Here is a 17,785-nt window from a genome sequence, read left to right as displayed (position 1 = left end):
TAAGAGGGTTCCCCTTCTCCACATCCACTCCAACACATGGTGTTTTCTGTCTTGCTAATTTTGACCATACTAACTGGTGTATCTCAATGTGCTTTTAATTTGAATCTCCCTGATGGCTAGTGATGATGAACATTTTTTCATGTGTCTGATAGCCATTTGTATGTCTTCATTGGAGAAGTGTCTGTTCAAATCTTCTGCCCATTTTTTTTTTTTTATGATTGTCTGTTTTGTGTGTGTTGAGTTTGAGGAGTTCGTTATAGATCCTGGATATAATACACCTTTTGTCTGTACTGTCATTTGCAAATATCTTCTCCCATTCCGTGGGTTGCCTCTTTGTTTTCTTGACTGTTTCCTTTGATGTGCAGAACCTTTTGATCTTGATGAAGTCCCAAAAGTTTATTTTCACTTTTGTTTCCTTTGCCTTTGGAGACATATCTTGAAAGAAGTTGCTGTGGCTGAAATCGAAGAGGTTACTGCCTATGTTCTCCTCTAGGATTCTGATGGATTCCTGTCTCACGTTGAGGTCTTTTATCCATTTTGAGTTTATCTTTGTGTATGGTATAAGAGAATGGTCGAGTTTCATTCTTTTACATATAGCTATCCAGTTTTCCCAGCACCATTTATTGAAGAGACTGTCTTTTTTCCACTGTATATTTTTTCCTGTTTTGTCAAAGATTATTTGCCCATAAAGTTGAGGGTCCATATCTGGACTCTCTACTCTGTTCCACTGGTCTATGTGTCTGTTTTAATGCCATTACCATGCTGTCTTGGTGATCACAGCTTTGTAGTAAAGCTTGAAATCAGGTAACATGATGCCCCCAGTTTTATTTTTCTTTTTCAACATTTCCTTAGTGATTCAGGGTCTCTTCTGATTCCATACAAATTTTAGGATTATTTGCTCCAGCTTTTGAAAAATACAGGTGGAATTTTGATCGGAATGGCATTAAAAGTATAGATTGCTCTAGGCAGTATAGACATTTTGACAATGTTTATTCCTGCGATCCGAGAGCATGGAATGGTCTTCCATCTTTTTGTGTCTTCTTCAATTTCTTTCATGAGTGTTCTGTAGCTCTTTGAGTACAGTTCCCTTACCTCTTTGGTTAGGTTTATTCCCCGGTATCTTATGGTTCTTGGTGCTATAGGAAATGGAATCAATTCTCTAATTTCCCTTTTTGTATTTTCATTGTTAGTGTGTAAGAAAGCCACTGATTTCTGTATATTGACTTTGTATCCTGCCACATTGCTGAATTGCTGTATGAGTTCTAGTAGTTTGGGGGTGGAGTTTTTGGATTTTCAATATAAAGAATCATGTTGTCTGCGAATAGAGAGAGTTTGACTTGTTCATTGCGAATTTGGATACCTTTTATTTCTCTTCGTTGTCTGATTGCTGTTGCTAGGACTTCTAGTACTATGTTGAACAAGAGTTGTGAGAGTGGACATCCTTGTCATGTTTCTGATCTCAATAGGAAGGATGCAAGCTTTTTCCCATTGACTATGATATTTTCTGTGGGCCTTTCATGATAGATTTGATAAAGTTCAGGAATGTTTCCTCTATCCCTATACTTTGAAGCATTTTAATCAGGAACGGATACTGGATTTTGATTTTTTTCTGCATCAATTGAGTTTTTTCTGCATCAATTGAGAGGACCATGTGGTTTTTCTATCTTCTTATTAATTTGTTCTATCACATTGATTGATTTGTGAATATTGAACCATCCTTGTAACCCAGGTATGAATCCCACCTGGTCATGGTGAGTAATCTTTTTTGTTTGTTTGTTTGTTTGTTTTTTTAGTTTTCTAGGTCATTTTCATTTATTTATTTATTTTCAGCATAACAGTATCATTATTTTTTCACCACACCCAGTGCTCCATGCAATCCATGCCCTTTATAATGCCCAACACCTGGTACCCCGACCTCCCACCCTCCCACGACTTTAAACCCCTCAGATCGTTTTTCAGAATCCATCGTCTCTCATGATTCACCTCCCCTTCCAATTTACCCCAATTACCTTCTCTCTAACTCCCCATGTCCTCCATGCTATTTGTTATGCTCCACAAATAAGTGAAACCAGATGATAATTGACTGTTTCTGCTTAACTGATTTCACTCAGCATAATCTCTTCGTCCCGTCCATGTTGCTACAAAAGTTGGGTATTCGTCCTTTCTGATGGAGGCATAATACTCCATAGTGTATATGGACCACATCTTCCTTATCCATTCATCTGTTGAAGAGCATCTTGGCTCTTTCCACAGTTTGGCGACCGTGGCCATTGCTGCTATAAACATTGGGGTACAGATGGGGCTTCTTTTCACTACATCTGTATCTTTGGAGTAAATACCCAGGAGTGCAATGACAGCGTCATAGGGAAGTTCTATTTTTAATTTCTTGAGGAATACCCAAATTGTTATCCAAAGAGGCTGCACCAACTTGCATTCCCACCAACAGTGTAAGAGGGTTCCCCTTTCTCCACATCCTCTCCAACACATGTTGTTTCCTGTCTTGCTAATTTGGGCCATTCTAACTGGTGTAAGATGATATCTCAATGAAGTTTTTTTTTTTTTTTTTAAATGTAGTTTTAATGTGCTGTTGGATCCTGTTTGCTAGGATCTTGTTGAGAATTTTAGTATCCATATTCATCAGTGATACTGGTCTGAAAGTCTCCTTTTTGGTAGGATCTTTGCCTGGTTTGGGGTTCAGGGTAATGCTGGCTTCATAAAGATAGTCTGGAAGTTTTCATTCGGCTTCAATATAAAGTGAGGTGATTTCTATGGGTAAAGTCTTGAATGTCTGATTGAGGTATGTATTAGTGGCCGATAAGAACTGTGATGAATTTATAGACTTTAGACAGAACAAGCATTATTATCTATAATAATGTATTGTGATTTTTAATACCTTAAGTCCTAAGATGGCTCACTGGACATCTGTTTGGAAGTGTGAAAATTTCATGCAGGTATTTCTGAACTGTTGTCTTTGAGAGGGACAGAGTCCGTTAGTTGGCTTCTTTGAACCCCCAACTTACCAGTCATCTACCATAAATGTCTCTTCTCTAGATGAGGAAATGGAGGCCTGGAATGCTGAACAGTGTCACAACACACTCTAGGACTTAGAGGAATAATTTGAAATAAAACCCAGCTCTCCTGATTCTGAGACTATGTTCCTTCTACTTTATTAGAGCTACTAAAATTGTATCGAAGTTCTTGGGCTATAGATTGGGGTTAGCCTATATTGTAGACTGCAAACAGTGTCCTGGAAGCTGTGTACCTAGTTTAGTAAAAGGGATAATATGAAGAGTGTGTCTTTGGGTTTTAGAGGAGCCTAAGAGAACCTTATTTTATATTCCCATTTAAAGTTGTCTCCAATGTGTTTCCACCCAAGGGCAGACAGCCTCTGCTAAGTATCCAGAGCCAGAAGAACTTTACTACTGGAGGGGTACTTTCCCTGTATCATTTGGGATCAAATAAAATGGAGCTGTTATGAGATTATACTGTTAGCAACTGGTGGCCATATTAGTGGCTGGAGAAAAAAAGCAGGTCAAGAGGGTCTGAGACACAGTGTAAAACTTGTCCAACACACTTAGTGATTACTAATTAAAAACAATATTCTTTTGTAGATTTTCTATCTCAGAGTGGTGTGCTTATATCAGCCCATAGTAAATGAAGAATCCAAACAATGTGACTGAATTCATTCTTTTGGGCATTACAGAGAACCCAGAGCTGCGGAAAATACTCTCTGCTGTGTTTCTAACCATGTATGTGTCCACAGTGTTGGGAAACCTACTCATTGTGGTAACTGTGATCACAAATCAGAGTCTGAGATCACCTATGTATTTCTTCCTTACTTGCTTGTCCCTCATGGATGCCACCTACTCTTCTGTCATTGCCCCGAAGATGATTGTGGACTCTCTCTCCAAGACCACTACCATCTCATTAGAAGGCTGCCTGACTCAGCTCTTTGCGGAACATTTCTTTGGTGGTGTGGGGATCATCCTTCTCATCGTGATGGCCTATGACCGCTATGTGGCCATCTGTAAGCCCCTGCACTACATGACCATCATGACCTCTCGCATGTGCTATCTGCTGCTGGGAGGGGCCGGGCTGGGGGGAGTTTTCCACGCAGCAATACAGCTTCTCTTCATGTATCAGATACCCTTCTGTGGCCCCAATGTCATTGATCACTTTATGTGTGATTTGTTTCCCTTGTTGAAACTGGCCTGCATGGACACGCACACCCTCGGTCTCTTAGTCATCCTCAACAGTGGGGTGATGTGTGTGACCATCTTCCTTATCCTCATCACCTCCTATGTGGTCATCCTCTGCTCCCTGAGGTCTTGTAGCTCTGAAGGGCGGCACAAAGCCCTTTCCACCTGTGGCTCCCACCTCACTGTGGTCATCTTGTTCTTTGTGCCATGCATTTTCCTATATGTGCGGCCTGTGGCCTCTTACCCCATAGACAAGGCAATGGCTGTGTCCTTTACCATTGTTGTGCCCATGTTAAATCCATTGATCTACACCCTGAGGAATGCTGAGGTAAAAAATGCCATGAGGAAATTGATGAAACGAGTGGCACTGGATGTCATTGGCTTATGTGCTAAGGAAAGATTTTTCCTACAAGGATAATGAGTTCCTGCAAGTCCCATTCATTCCAAATCATTGGGCGCCCTAGAGTCAATGGCATCTTTTATGTGTGCCATTCAGATTAAGATACTATAATCAAGTTTTTTCCTAATTCTCTAGTACATTTGCTCCAACCTTGTTTTTAGAAGACTCTGGGAACCATTTTTCCTCTTCCTTTTTTTTTTTTAATTAATTCAAGTCTGATTTTCAATAATTCCAGTCCTGGTTTGATGTTTTTGTTTGTTCTTACTCTGCTTGCTGCTGAAGTTCTCTTTCCCAGAGCTATTGCTTGGCTGGCTCCATCTCATTTTTTTTTTTTTTTTCCTATTTTTACTTCCTTAAGGTGAAGTTTCCACATCTTTGTAAACAAGTCTCTCCTGATGTTTTTCCCTGGTCATTCCCCTTAGTTATTCTCTGCCTCTTCATTCCTGGATTCATTTTACTTGTTTTCATTTTGCCTAATGTCAAAAGAGAACAAAAAGCCCACGGCAGCATAAATAACTGGTTATAAGTAAAAAATTTAGGATTATGATGTTTCTGTTTTAATTTTAGAATTACAGAACTGGAAGGATCTTAATGATATTCCTAGCCTCAAATGTTTGTACTCTGTTTGGGAATTTTTCTACTGTCAAAAGTAGGTCCAAAAGCTCCATCTTCTATTAAATAGGTAAGAGCTGTTTTTACCATTTATGTTGAAATTAGTACCTGTCAGTTTGAATGCAAATTTCTTCTCTTAACTCTTATAAGTTCATTCATATTAAATAGCTTTCTTGTTAATCATATTACTTCGGAGTTCAGGGCCTGTATTCTTTTTTTTTTAACAATTTTTTAAAAGATTTTTATTTATTTATTTGACAGAAAGATAGATAGATATCAAAATTAGGCAGAGAGGCAAGCAGAGAGAGAGAGAGAGGAGGAATCAGGTTCCCTGGGGATCAGAGAACCTAATGTAGGGCTCAATCTCAGGACCCTGGAATCATGACCTGAGTCTAAGGCAGAGGCTTTAACTCACTGAGCCACCCAGGAACCCCCAGTGCCTGACTTCTTCTTCTTCTTTTTTTTAAATTTATCTATTTATTTATTTATTTTCAGCATAACAGTATTAATTGTTTTTGCACCACACCCAGTACTCCATGCAATCCCTGCCCTCTCTAATACCCACCAACTGGTTCCCCCAACCTCCCACCCCTTGCCCCTTAAAAGCCCTCAGATTGACTTCTTAACAGTAACATCTGAAACAAGTTTTGATCTTACTCCCTTTTTATAGGAACTTGCTGTTACTAATGTTAGCTTATAAATCATATGATTCTCTCTCTATAAGAACTGAACATTTCAGTACTATTCATGATACAATTGCATAGCAAAATAGAGTAAAATGGTGTCATAGTTTGGAGAAAATATCTTCTTAAAAAACTATTGCAAGCATGAAATTAATGGAAAAACATTAGATGAACTTGCTTCCTATTTCACTGAGAAATATTAAATCATCAGAAGAACATTTCCACAGTCATGACTATCAATCTACCAGCATCTGTTCAATTATATACCACCTTCTTACCATCTCCAATAAACACATAATCCTTCCTCCTATCCAAAGGCAACCAATCACTTTACAATCTGTGTTCTGAGCCTCACCTCCATTTTACTTACATAAAGGCATCTCTTATTTCACCTGTATTTTCCTTACTGATGGATCATTTGCTTCAGCAAAGAAGCAGTCTGTCAATTCTTTTATTTTTAAAATGAAATCTTCCCTTGATCTTATTTCCTTTATCACATACTACTCCATTTCATTTCCTCCTCTTTGTAGCAAAACCTAAGAGGCTCTTTGATGCCTGTTATCCAATTCTTTCTATTCTCTTTAAACATTTTCCAGGGATACTTCAGTACCTAACACTGAAAATGCTCATTTCAAGGTCACCAGTGACATCTGTGTCCCAAGTTTGAGTAGTCTTTCCTCATTTCTTATCTTATGGACTCCATCATTAATCCCAGTCAGAAGACTGAAGAATCTTTCTGTGTTCTAATCAGACAATAAGCAAATACAAAAGTACCTCCTCTTTCCCTGAAATTCTAGAACTCCAGCAGTAACTCACTCTATCTCACCCTGGATATTCACCTAGGTAGTGGACCTTTGGTAAATTTGACTGGCTCTGCCCAGTAAGGCCCTGATTTTGAGATACCATTTTCTATAATGAATTAATAACACCCCTTCACCAGAATGACAAAGTATATTTTCATTAAAATTGATAAACTTGATTCTTAAATTTGTATGTATGTGTAGCTATGTTTGAACATCCTTGGCAATAAAACCAGTGTGAGGGACATAGAGATAGGGGACAGGATCTTCTACAAACCAGAACATACCATAAAGCTCTGCTTTGTAAACATTTTTCTGTAGGCCTGTTAATAAAGAACTTTAACGAATGGAAGAAATGGCCCAGAGATTAAGCCATCTATCTTTGGCAACTTGGTATAGATTTTGTATATTAATAAATGATGAAGGCAAGATTTTAAATCTGAGGGTAGAATGGTTTATTGGATCAATTCCCCTCATTTCATACATTTGGACCAATTGGACCAATTCCCCTCATTTCATACATTTCTTTGTGCCTGTCTCTATCTCTATCCTCTCTCATTTTTGATTTGTAAGTCTGTTTTTTGAAATTTCACCTAATATTTGAACAAATAGCATGTTTGTTATATTATCTGTCTCCCCCACCTTCACACTATTATTTCAGTGTTACAGCTCTCATTTCCTCTAACAGAATCAAGTAATTAGTGATGGAGAAAACAGGGCATGGAATAAAGCGGAAGATGCCAAGTGTGGTTTGAAGTAGGGTCCAGAGTTCCAGAAATAATTGCTGGAGTCCTGCTGTTGAGTCATGTGTTTAGAGGATCAGCTTCTCTAGGAATGTGGTCCTGGTCAGATGGTTCTTCTGCTCAGGGAATCTCTCTAAACTGTTAGTGAAAAGATAATAATACTTGTTCCTTAACACCACAGGGGAATAACACCTGTCCCTCAATACCACCGGTCAAAGTGCTTCTGCAGGTTCATTTTTCTGATGAATCAATTCAATACTGCTTCTTTTTGTCAGATGTGAATAGACATAAAAATAGGTAGGATAGGGGCGCCTGGGTGGCTCAGTGGGTTAAGCCGCTGCCTTCGGCTCGGGTCGTGGTCCCAGGGTCCTGGGATCGAGCCCCGCGTCGGACTCTCTGCTCAGCAGGGAGCCTGCTTCCTCCTCTCTCTCTCTCTGCCTGCCTCTCTGCCTACTTGTGATCTCTCTCTCTGCCAAATAAATAAATAAAATCTTTAAAAAAAATAAAAATAAATAGGTAGGATACAGGAGTGTGTAGAACAACAGATTCCTGGGTATGTGCCCTCTCTGAAGGGACATCATGAACTAAGTATAAGTTTCCCTCAAGCTTCAACCCCAGGGCTACCTAGATTCAGAGTATACAGACCTGCCTTTCCTTCTCTTTTAACAAAAAAATGGAAAAGAGAAAAAGTTCTTTAATCTTTAAAAATTGTGTCCTTTAGTTTTAAAATGATGACATATATAGCTTAAGTACTGAGGAATAAAAAGTAGATTTCAGATTAGACTATACATCTTTGCACATTATTCATAAAATGTGTTAATCTTTAACAAGCACCTGTTGCTACTCTACTTCCAACACATTACAGGTCCTTGTGGATTATGTTGTACTTCATCCCAGGACTCAGCTCTTGTATTTAGTAAGCACATGTGCACATTGTCTTAATGCTGCACAGAGATCTTGTATTTTATCCCAGTGCACAGTTTTGTATTCCTGAATATGAAGGGAATGGAAAGCGTCTTCAAATGGAAACCCAGAAGAATTTGGAAAAGGAGAAAAGAAAAAACTTTAATTTGTTGGAGACATTAAAGTTTTGCAAATACTTGATTAAATCAAACCACAGGAAACTGCATCTTGAAAAATCATACTGATGTGAAATTGCCAAACCCTGGTGAGAACAGAGAAGCAATTCCATAGGGTCATGACCTTTCAGGGAAACTTAAATTGCAGTTGGAAACCAAGGAGAAAACTTTTCTTTCTTTCTTTCTTTCTTTCTTTCTTTTTTTTTTTTAAGATTTTTATTTATTTATTTGACGGAGATCACAAGTAGGCAAGAGGCATTCAAAGAGATAGAGGAGGAGGAAGCAGGCTCCCTGCGGAGCATAGAGCCAAATGTGGGGCTGGATCCCAGGACCCTTGGATCATGACCCAAGCAGAAGGCAGAGGCTTTAACCCACTGAGCTACCCAGGTGCCCCAAGAAGGAAACTTTTGCTTCTTTACTTTTTTCCTGGAGACCATGTTGAAGATTGATAAGTAGTGGGGAACATTCTCTACCTTGTCAGCCAGAGTTACTCTTCCTCTCCCTCTTATATGTACAAGTAAGACTTGGGACACACTTCACATGTTGGGTAGCCATTGAAGGGGCTTTTCTCTGTGCGGTATAAGAGATTACCATCACCAGAATTTTCAAGAAACTGAAAAATGGTGAGATTTATAATGCATATTTTTGCATTTTCAGAGAGGATTTTAAAGTGTGAGATAGTACTTAAAAGAATGGTGCTGTTGTCCAGCTACCAAGTTTAATGCAAGCATTAGTCTATCACTTAGCTGTGCACCGCTGGGCCAGCTGTATAACTTTTTTTCACCCTAAATCTTCATTTTTAATGTAGATCATATATAAAACATCTCAAAGGATTTGGAAACAAAATAATTCACGTGGTGTTCACAGGACAGCACTTGACACAATAATATGTTATCAATAAATAAGCAGCTGTTAGAATGCAAACATTTTTCAGAGGTTTAGGAGTACCTAATACATCAAGGCTAATGAAATTAGAACTTATTTAGTTTTTCATCTTCAGGTTAAATCCAAATGCTGATGTAATGCAACATATACCTATTTACGTCCTAGTCATGTAATCCTATTTTTTATTCTTTCCGGGCCCCTGGGTGGCTCAGTGGGTTAGGCCTCTGCCTTCTGCTCGGGTCATGATCCCAGGGTCCTGGGATCGAGCCCCTCATCGTGCTCTCTGCTCTGCAGGGAGCCTGATTCCTCCCTTCTCTCTATCTGCCTGCTTTTTTGCCTGCTTGTGATCTCTGTATGTCAAATAAATAAATAAAATCTTAAAAAAAAAAAAAGACATCCATATGTGGCTAAAATATACTAATAAGTGCATAAAATCTTAAATTTAGCCTCAAATAGGATTATAGAATATTACTTACAATGGTGACCATACTATTAATTCCTCATATAGTTTTGCTTGTTTGTTTCTTTTTTCCTTAATGTCCTCTGACACAGAACTAATGGATATGGGTATAAGCAAGATGTCAGAGAAATAATTCAGGAGAGCAATCATAAAGTCAAGAGCTAGGCTTGAATAAAGTATTAGTCACAATAGAATCTCTAAGGACAGAGATGAGATCCAATCAGGTCAGATTAAAAAAATGCTATGAATGAGTTGCAGTCTAGGGGCAGGGGGGTGGCTCAATGGGGTAAGCCTCTGCCTTTGGCTCAGGTCATGATCTCAGGATCCTGGGAGAAATTCTGCTCAGCAGGGTGCCTGCTTCCCCCTCTCTCTCTGCCTGCCTCTCCTTCTACTTGTGATCTCCCTCTGTCAAATAAATAAACAAAATCTTTAATCAAAAGAAAAAAATGAGTTGCATTCTAAACTGGATACTCTAACAGTCTGGGTAAATGAAACAGAAAGAGAATCAGTGATCTAGAAGATAAGCTGAGGGAAAAGAAGGGAGTTGAGTAAAACAGAGAGAGGCATCTAGAAGCACATGAGGAAAGGGTTGGAGAGATTAATGAAGACATTAAACATTCCAATGTCAGAATTCTTAGGATTCTCATATAGTTTTATAAACATACTTGAAAATTGAAACAAGAATTTCTATTATTTTCAGAATGATTGATGCTAGAATTAGCTTTGTGCCAAAATGAGTGGGAAGGAAATAGTGAGCAAAGGGGAGAGTGGGGAGGCAAAATTTCCCAGGTCACAGCCCAGGAGATGGTTCACAGTTCCGTTTACAGCTAGGAGGATCCTTGAGCAATCTCTGGTGCACCTCCAGTGTATTGAAGAGTATGGCTATTGAGAAAGGATAGAACTTTGAATCTTTGGGAAAGTTTTGGCCATGATACCTCTATTGGTGAAAAGCTTATAACAGTTTAACAATTTTAGTTTAAGAAACTATGTTATGTTATGTGAGTTCCACCTGCACAAATTAATTATACTGGACACTTGATAAAATGTTTCTCAAGCCCCCTCTCCTTTTTTTTTTTCCCCGAACTGCTAAGTTGATGGAAAATGATGGTGTTGTGGATTTGAAGATTTTTAGGGATGTCTGGGTGATCCATTGGCTTAAGCATCTGATTATTGCTTTTAACTCAGGTGACTGATCTAGTGTCTTGAGATTGTGCTCTGCCTCCAACTCTGCATTCAGCCTGGAGTCTGCTTCAGATTTTCTCTCCCTCTCCCTCTGCCCCTCCCGCTCATAATCTGTCTCGAGAATAAATAAATCATCTTAAATAAATTTGATTTTTGATTTAAAATTTCATAAAGTTCTCTCTAGATACTTACTAAAAATAAAAGTTTATTATTTTTGTATGTTCACATCTTGATTTTGATTATATTAACACATCTGTAGAGTTATTATGCATTTGTTGTTTTTCTCTTTTCACATTATAAAAATGCTTCACCATTCATGTCCTCACACTATTAATTAGTGTTTCACTGTCAGCATCAGGTGCTATCAATTTGTCATAGCCTGAATTGCAGAAGCATCCTCCTATTGTTGACCACGTTAGGTATTTCTAAATTTTCACTATTATAAATTACATGACATCATCTTCTGTTATAAAAGTTAACACCCTATTTCACTTTTAGAATAACCTTTAGTGTGGGAGTTACTACTATAAGGAACACAAACATGTTTGTCATTCTGGAAATAATGAAAGGAATTTTGCAAATGATTGCATGAATAAAGCATTTTCACTGCAACTTTAGAATTAGTATATTTTTAAAACGCATGATTTAAAATAAAACCACATATTTTACCTTATGATGATCTAATATTTGAAGCTTACTGTGTGTGTAGACAGTGCTTAAAAATAATGCCAAATTGTTGATAGATCGTATCTTTAAGTAATTGGGCACTATCTTCTGATTCTAAATTCATTTATTCTGTGTTCTTCATCAAAAGGCCTCATCCAAACATGAACAAGGGAATCAGAAGGCTTAAACCTCTACAGCTGGATGGAGAATTGAAAGGCCAACCTGCTCTTCATTCTTGCAAGGAGAGGAAAGGTCTTGTTCCTTTCTGTTGACACAGTGGGAAAGACTTGGGTATTAGAACTAAATTTTCTCTATTAACATCCCAGATCTAACATCTATTCTCAAATTTATCTTTGTATGCATGAGTTTCGTACCAGTACAATGAGGATAAGACCTAACATGGACTGTATCCAAGGCACTAGGCCTAGAACTTTTTTTTGTTTGTTTGTTTTGTTTTGGTATTATTTAACTTAATAAACATGGCAACACTCTGGTATAGGTTTCCCCGCCCCCCTTCTAAATTCCAGTTCTTATTTTAAAATGATGAAGAAAACAAAAAACAAAAACAAAAACAACCACCAAGCAACTCAACACATGGATGCTTGCTCTGTGTTTGTATGGAACTTTCCCATGTATCTTTCTCTTTTATAAGGAATGAATGAACTCACCTTAAAGGCTATGTTCATTTCAGATGTTCAAAGAAATATTTGAGAGTAGCCATGATTTGCAAGTGCTTCTTAACCTGAATGTTATTCTTCTGTTTGCAGATCAGGCAAACTTCTAGCAGGGATAGCATGTAAATGTACTCTGCTCTTATTCTGTGCTCAGGGGTGGACATGATAACTCCAGTGTCATGCTCCTTTCCTTAGAATCCTTCTCAGCAGTTCACTCCAGGAAGCCACTGCTAAGTAACTAGAGTTGGTAATTGAGATAAACTATTTCTCCACACGTGGGGGTACCTCCTTTCCCCCCTACTAGAGCTCTGGCTATTTTAAAGTATTTAATAATCCTTTTTCTCCTCCTCAGTTCTTCCTGAGCTTCCACTACCACCTTCAACAAATTTGAATTTTGAGTTCACAGTGATGCTAGAAACACAGAAGATAATTTTTCATGTAGATGCACCAACTTCTTAATGATGACTATATCACTTTACACTGGACTGAAACACATTTTTCTTTCTCATAATTGTAGCCTCTACATGGTCCTTCTGGCAGCTTTGAGCTTTCCCTTGGAAATCATGCAAAACCAAAACTTTGTAACTTGAGTTTGTCTTCCTGGGGCTTTCACAAAATCCTAGTTCAGAAAACAGTATTTGTTATATTTTTGTTTGGATATATTGCAACTGTCAGGGGCAACTTGCTAATTGTGGTGACCATCAGCAACAGCCCAGCACTCCTTGGCTCCCCCACGTACTTCTTCTTGGCATTCCTGTCCTTCCTGGATGCCTGCTTCTCCACTGTCATGGCCCCACAAGATGATTGTGGACTCTCTCTATGAGAGGAAAACCATCTCCTTTGGAGGTTGCTTGACCCAGCTCTTTGCTGAACACTTCTTTGCTGGGGTGGAGGTGATTGTCCTCAGAGCCATTGCTTATGACCACTATGTGGCCATCTGTAAGCCCCTACACTACACAACCATCATGAACTATAGGCTCTGTGGCATTCTGATGGTATAGACTGGATGGCGAGTTTTCTGCATTCCATGATAAAATTTTTCTTCACTCTCCACCTGCCCTTCTGTGGCCCCAATACCATTGATCACTTCATGTGTGATTTGTACTCATTACTGGAGCTTGCCTGCACTGACACATCTTTGGCCTTTTGGTGGTTGCTAACAGTGGGTCTATCTGCATCATAATACTCTTTTTGTTGCTTGTCTCCTATGTTGTCATCTTGCTTTCTCTGAGAACCCATGAAGGGTAGTGGAAAGCTCTCTCCCCCTGTGGATCTCATGTCTCTATTGTGGTTTTCTTCTTTGTCCTCTGCATATTTGTATATGCATGATCTGCACCTGTTTTCTCCTTTGACCAAATGGTGACTGTCTTTTACACCATCCTAACTTCTTTGCTCAATCCTTTTATTTACACTTTCAGGAATAGGGAAATGAAAAATGCCATAAAGAAAATATGAAACAGACTAATGGTGGTTTGTAGAGACAAATGAAACATTGAAGTTCAAAAAATTGTGAAGAATAAAAATCAGATATTCCAAACAAAATCTTTGTGTGTTTTGTCCTCTTTAATAGGAGCTTATATATTGGGAAAAAAAAAAAAGAGAGAAAAAGAAAAAGAAAAAGACAAAAAGCCAGTAATATGGTGCCAGGAAAAATATTTTCACACTTAGATCACTTACCAATTCTGATTTGGTAATTCAGTATTCATAGTAAATTAAAAAGTGTTGGAGATTATGTTTACTTAATATGTAAGATTCAGTGAAAGATTAGGAAGAGAAATTACCCATCAAAACTCTTGCCACTCATCCCATGTTTTGGTAAATCTTTGTGGAGGAATGATAAAAAACATCTGAGAGATTAGAAACAAACTTAAGCTATTTCAAGTTAAAAGAAACTTATGTGTAGGATATTGATCTCTGTGATCAATGAAGACAATAGTCAGGACTCAAGGGTGGAAGAGATCAAGAATTCTCATAAACTGAGCAGTACAGGAGATCGTACATCATATGACTATGTTCTGAAAGAGGAACTCATACCTTGGATTTTATGACCTCACTTCCCCATCTACTCTTATTTATTTTATTTTATTTTTTTATGTTTCAAGAAAAGTTATTGCTTTCTGATATGCTGATATAATTTAATTTTCTTATTTTATTTTTTTTTTGTCAGTTTCCTCTCATGGACTGTATGCTCTAGTTGAGGCAGGGAATTTTTTTTTGTTCATTATGTATCATAATAATCTAGAACATCCTTATGTAGGAGTTCAGTGAATAACTGTTGAATAAGTGCATAAATGAGGTATCTTCCCATATGCCCCTTTAAGTATATCTGTAACATTAAGACATCAAAGTAAAGTTTGGCAAAGGAATGTAGTTATTGCTGATATTAGATCTTGGTAATGGTATCTCTCTCTCTATATATAAAATTTTATATAATATGTATAAAATTAAATTTTATATAATTTTATATAAAATACAATTATATGTATATATGTACATACATGTATATATATATATATTTTTTAAGATTTTATTTATTATTTATTTGACAGAGAGAGTTCACAAGTAGGCAGAGAGGCAGGCAGAGAGAGAGGAGGAAGCAGGCTCCCTGCTGATGCGGGACTTGATCCCAGGACCCTGAGATCATGACCTGAGCTGAAGGCAGTGGCTTAACCCTCTTAGCCACCCAGGTGCCCTACATGTATATATTTTTATATATATTTATACTATATATTTATATAGATAAATTTTTTATAATATATATAATTATATTTTATAATCTTTTATATAAAATATAATTAAATGTATATACAAAATTCAAGTAGAAAATAAAGCCACTGCTGTCTATGCACTTTCTCATTTTTCACACTCTGTTCCCTCTTCCACTCTCTGAAAACAATAAGTCTTGCTCCCAGTGATCTGAACTTTAATTGTGAACTATCTCTTTATTAAAAAAAAAGATTTTATTTATTTGACAGAGATCACAAGTAGGTAGAGAAGCAGGCAGAAAGAGAGGAGGAAGAAGGCTCCCTGCTGAGTAGAGAGCCTGATGTGGGGCTCGATCCAAGGACTCTGGGATCATGACCTGAGCCGAAGGCAGAGGCTTTAACCCACTGAACCACCCAGGCACCCCTGAACTATTACTGATCCAATTAAAATAATTTCTCTCCTCAAATTTTCATTGTATCAGTTGGGTTTATATAGCCAGCATTTCTGAATTATTCATTGGAAACCTTCCTTTGTAAGATACAACTTTAAATAAGCAGAGTTTAAATCAGTGCCCTGATTGATATTAAGATGAGGACAGAGGGGGCTTAAACTAAGACAAACCTCAGTTGGGAATCCTGCAATTGCACTACTGGGTATTTACCTCAAAGATATAGATGTAGTTAAAAGAAGGGCCATCTGTACCCCAATGTTTATAGCAACAATGGCCACAGTCGCCAAACTGTGGAAGAAACCAAGATGCCCTTCAACAGACAAATAGATAAGGAAGATGTGGTCCATATACACTACGGAGTATTATGCCTTCATCAGAAAGGATGAATACCCAACTTTTGTAGCAACATGGATGGGACTGGAAGAGATTATGCTGAGTGAAATAAGTCAAGCATAGAGAGTCAATTATCATATGGTTTCACTTATTTGTGGAGCATAACAAATAGCATGGAGGACAAGGGGAGTTAGAGAGGAGAAGGGAGTTGGGGTAAATTGGAAGGGGAGGTGAACCATGAGAGACTATGGACTCTGAAAAACAATCTGAGGGTTTTGAAGGGGCCGGGGGTGGGAGGTTGGGGTACCAAGTGGTGGGTATTAGAGACGGCACAGATTGCATAGAGCACTGGGAGTGGTGCAAAAATAATGAATACTGTTATGCTGAAAAAAAAAAAAAAAAGACAAACCTCAGTTGGCATTTGTTCTATTTCCACACAGTTTCTTGATGGGATGAGCATAGTCAAGTGATTTCAGGAAATCCTGGCATTTTTTTTTTTAAGATTTTATTTATTTATTTATTTGACAGAGAACACAAGTAGGCAGAGAGGCAGGCAGAGAGAGAGAGAGAGAGAAGCAGGCTCTGCACTAAGCAGAGAGTCTGATGCGGGGCTCGATCCCAGGACCCTGGGACCATGACCTGGGCTGAAGGCAGTGGTTTTAACCCGCTAAGCCACCCAGGCACTCCTCTGGCATTGTTTTGACAGAATTTGGAACCTCAATGTCATCCAGTCTTATGGTGTACAAGAAATTTAATGATCACTAAAGGCCTTTTTACTCAGAGATTGAAGAATTTTCATGAGATTGTTGACTCAGCTTCTTGCCTTTGGCCACTTCAGGATCTCCTTGCAAACTATCCTCCAGAGTGCTGGGTAGTAACATGATTTTCCATGGGAAAAGTAATTTTTAATGCAATCTATATCATCTTTGATAGCTTATAACTTTTCTCAGACAACTTTCTGTGTGGATAGGAAGAATGGCACATATTTCTGTGTCGCTATGTGGAACAGCACACATCTTTTTTTAAAGACTTGTGTATACATTATGTATGGATGTATGTATATATGTATGAATGTATGTATGTATTTGAGAGGGAGAAGAGAGAAAAAAGTAGGGGGAGGAGCAGAGTGAGGGGGACAGTAGGAGGACAAGCAGACTCTGTGCTAAATGCAGAGTCTGACACAGGGCTCGACCTCATGACCCCAAGACCATGACCTGAGCCCAAATTAAGAGTTAGAGACTTAACTGATTGAACCACCCAGTACCCCATGGATGGCACACACATTTAAAAAGAAAACACAGAAGACATGTATTCAAAAATTCCTTCCCATTCCTTCTTTCCTTTCTTCCTCTCTACATTGACTTAGAAGCGTAGTTAAGATTTGGAAAGGGAGTACTGAATATTAATGTTAAAAATTATATATATATATATTTGGGACACCTAGATGGCTCAGTCAGTTGAGTTTCTGACTCTTGATTTCAGGTCAGGTCATGATCTCATAGTTAAGAGATTGAGCCCTGTGTGGAGTTCTTCACTGGGTGTAGAGCCTGCTTAAAATTCTTTCTCTCCCTTTGCCTTCCCCCCAACAACTCCTGTGCTCTCTCTCTCTCTAAAAAAAGTATTCAAAAGAAGAAAGTTGAAAGAAAGAAAAAGAAAAAGAAAAAGAAATTTTTATTACTGGTTGACTTTTCCTAAGAGAAAATTGGAAATTAAATATGGTGAGAAAATTGCTTAACATCACATAGCAAATAATGGTGAGGCTAGGGCTCATGTCTGTCTATCCTACATAGTTCATGTATCTAAGCCTTTAGGTGGCTTCAACAACTTTCATGATTCTAGAAGAGATGGGCTGAAGCAAAGCTTATGGAGAAGTGAACAGATTTTCCTCTCCTGCAGTTCACAGTGAGTTGAA

At 38.1% G+C, this 17,785-nt stretch overlaps 1 protein-coding gene and 1 pseudogene across 1 annotated transcript; both read left to right on the top strand.

Moving 5' to 3' along the window:
* Nucleotides 1–3,654: 3,654 nt before the first annotated feature.
* On the top strand, nt 3,655–4,617 carry LOC132010786 (olfactory receptor 4C6-like). Its single transcript, XM_059388689.1, has one exon. The coding sequence runs from the start codon at nt 3,655–3,657 to the stop codon at nt 4,615–4,617; it is 963 nt and encodes a 320-aa protein (XP_059244672.1).
* Nucleotides 4,618–12,946: 8,329 nt separating this feature from the next.
* The window catches only part of LOC132010727 (olfactory receptor 4C15-like), an 8,996-nt pseudogene continuing 4,157 nt past the window's right edge, over nt 12,947–17,785 (top strand).

The sequence above is a fragment of the Mustela nigripes genome, chromosome 1 (assembly GCF_022355385.1).
Source record: "Mustela nigripes isolate SB6536 chromosome 1, MUSNIG.SB6536, whole genome shotgun sequence".
NCBI lineage: Eukaryota > Metazoa > Chordata > Mammalia > Carnivora > Mustelidae > Mustela > Mustela nigripes.
This window is presented reverse-complemented; position numbering and strand designations above follow the sequence as displayed.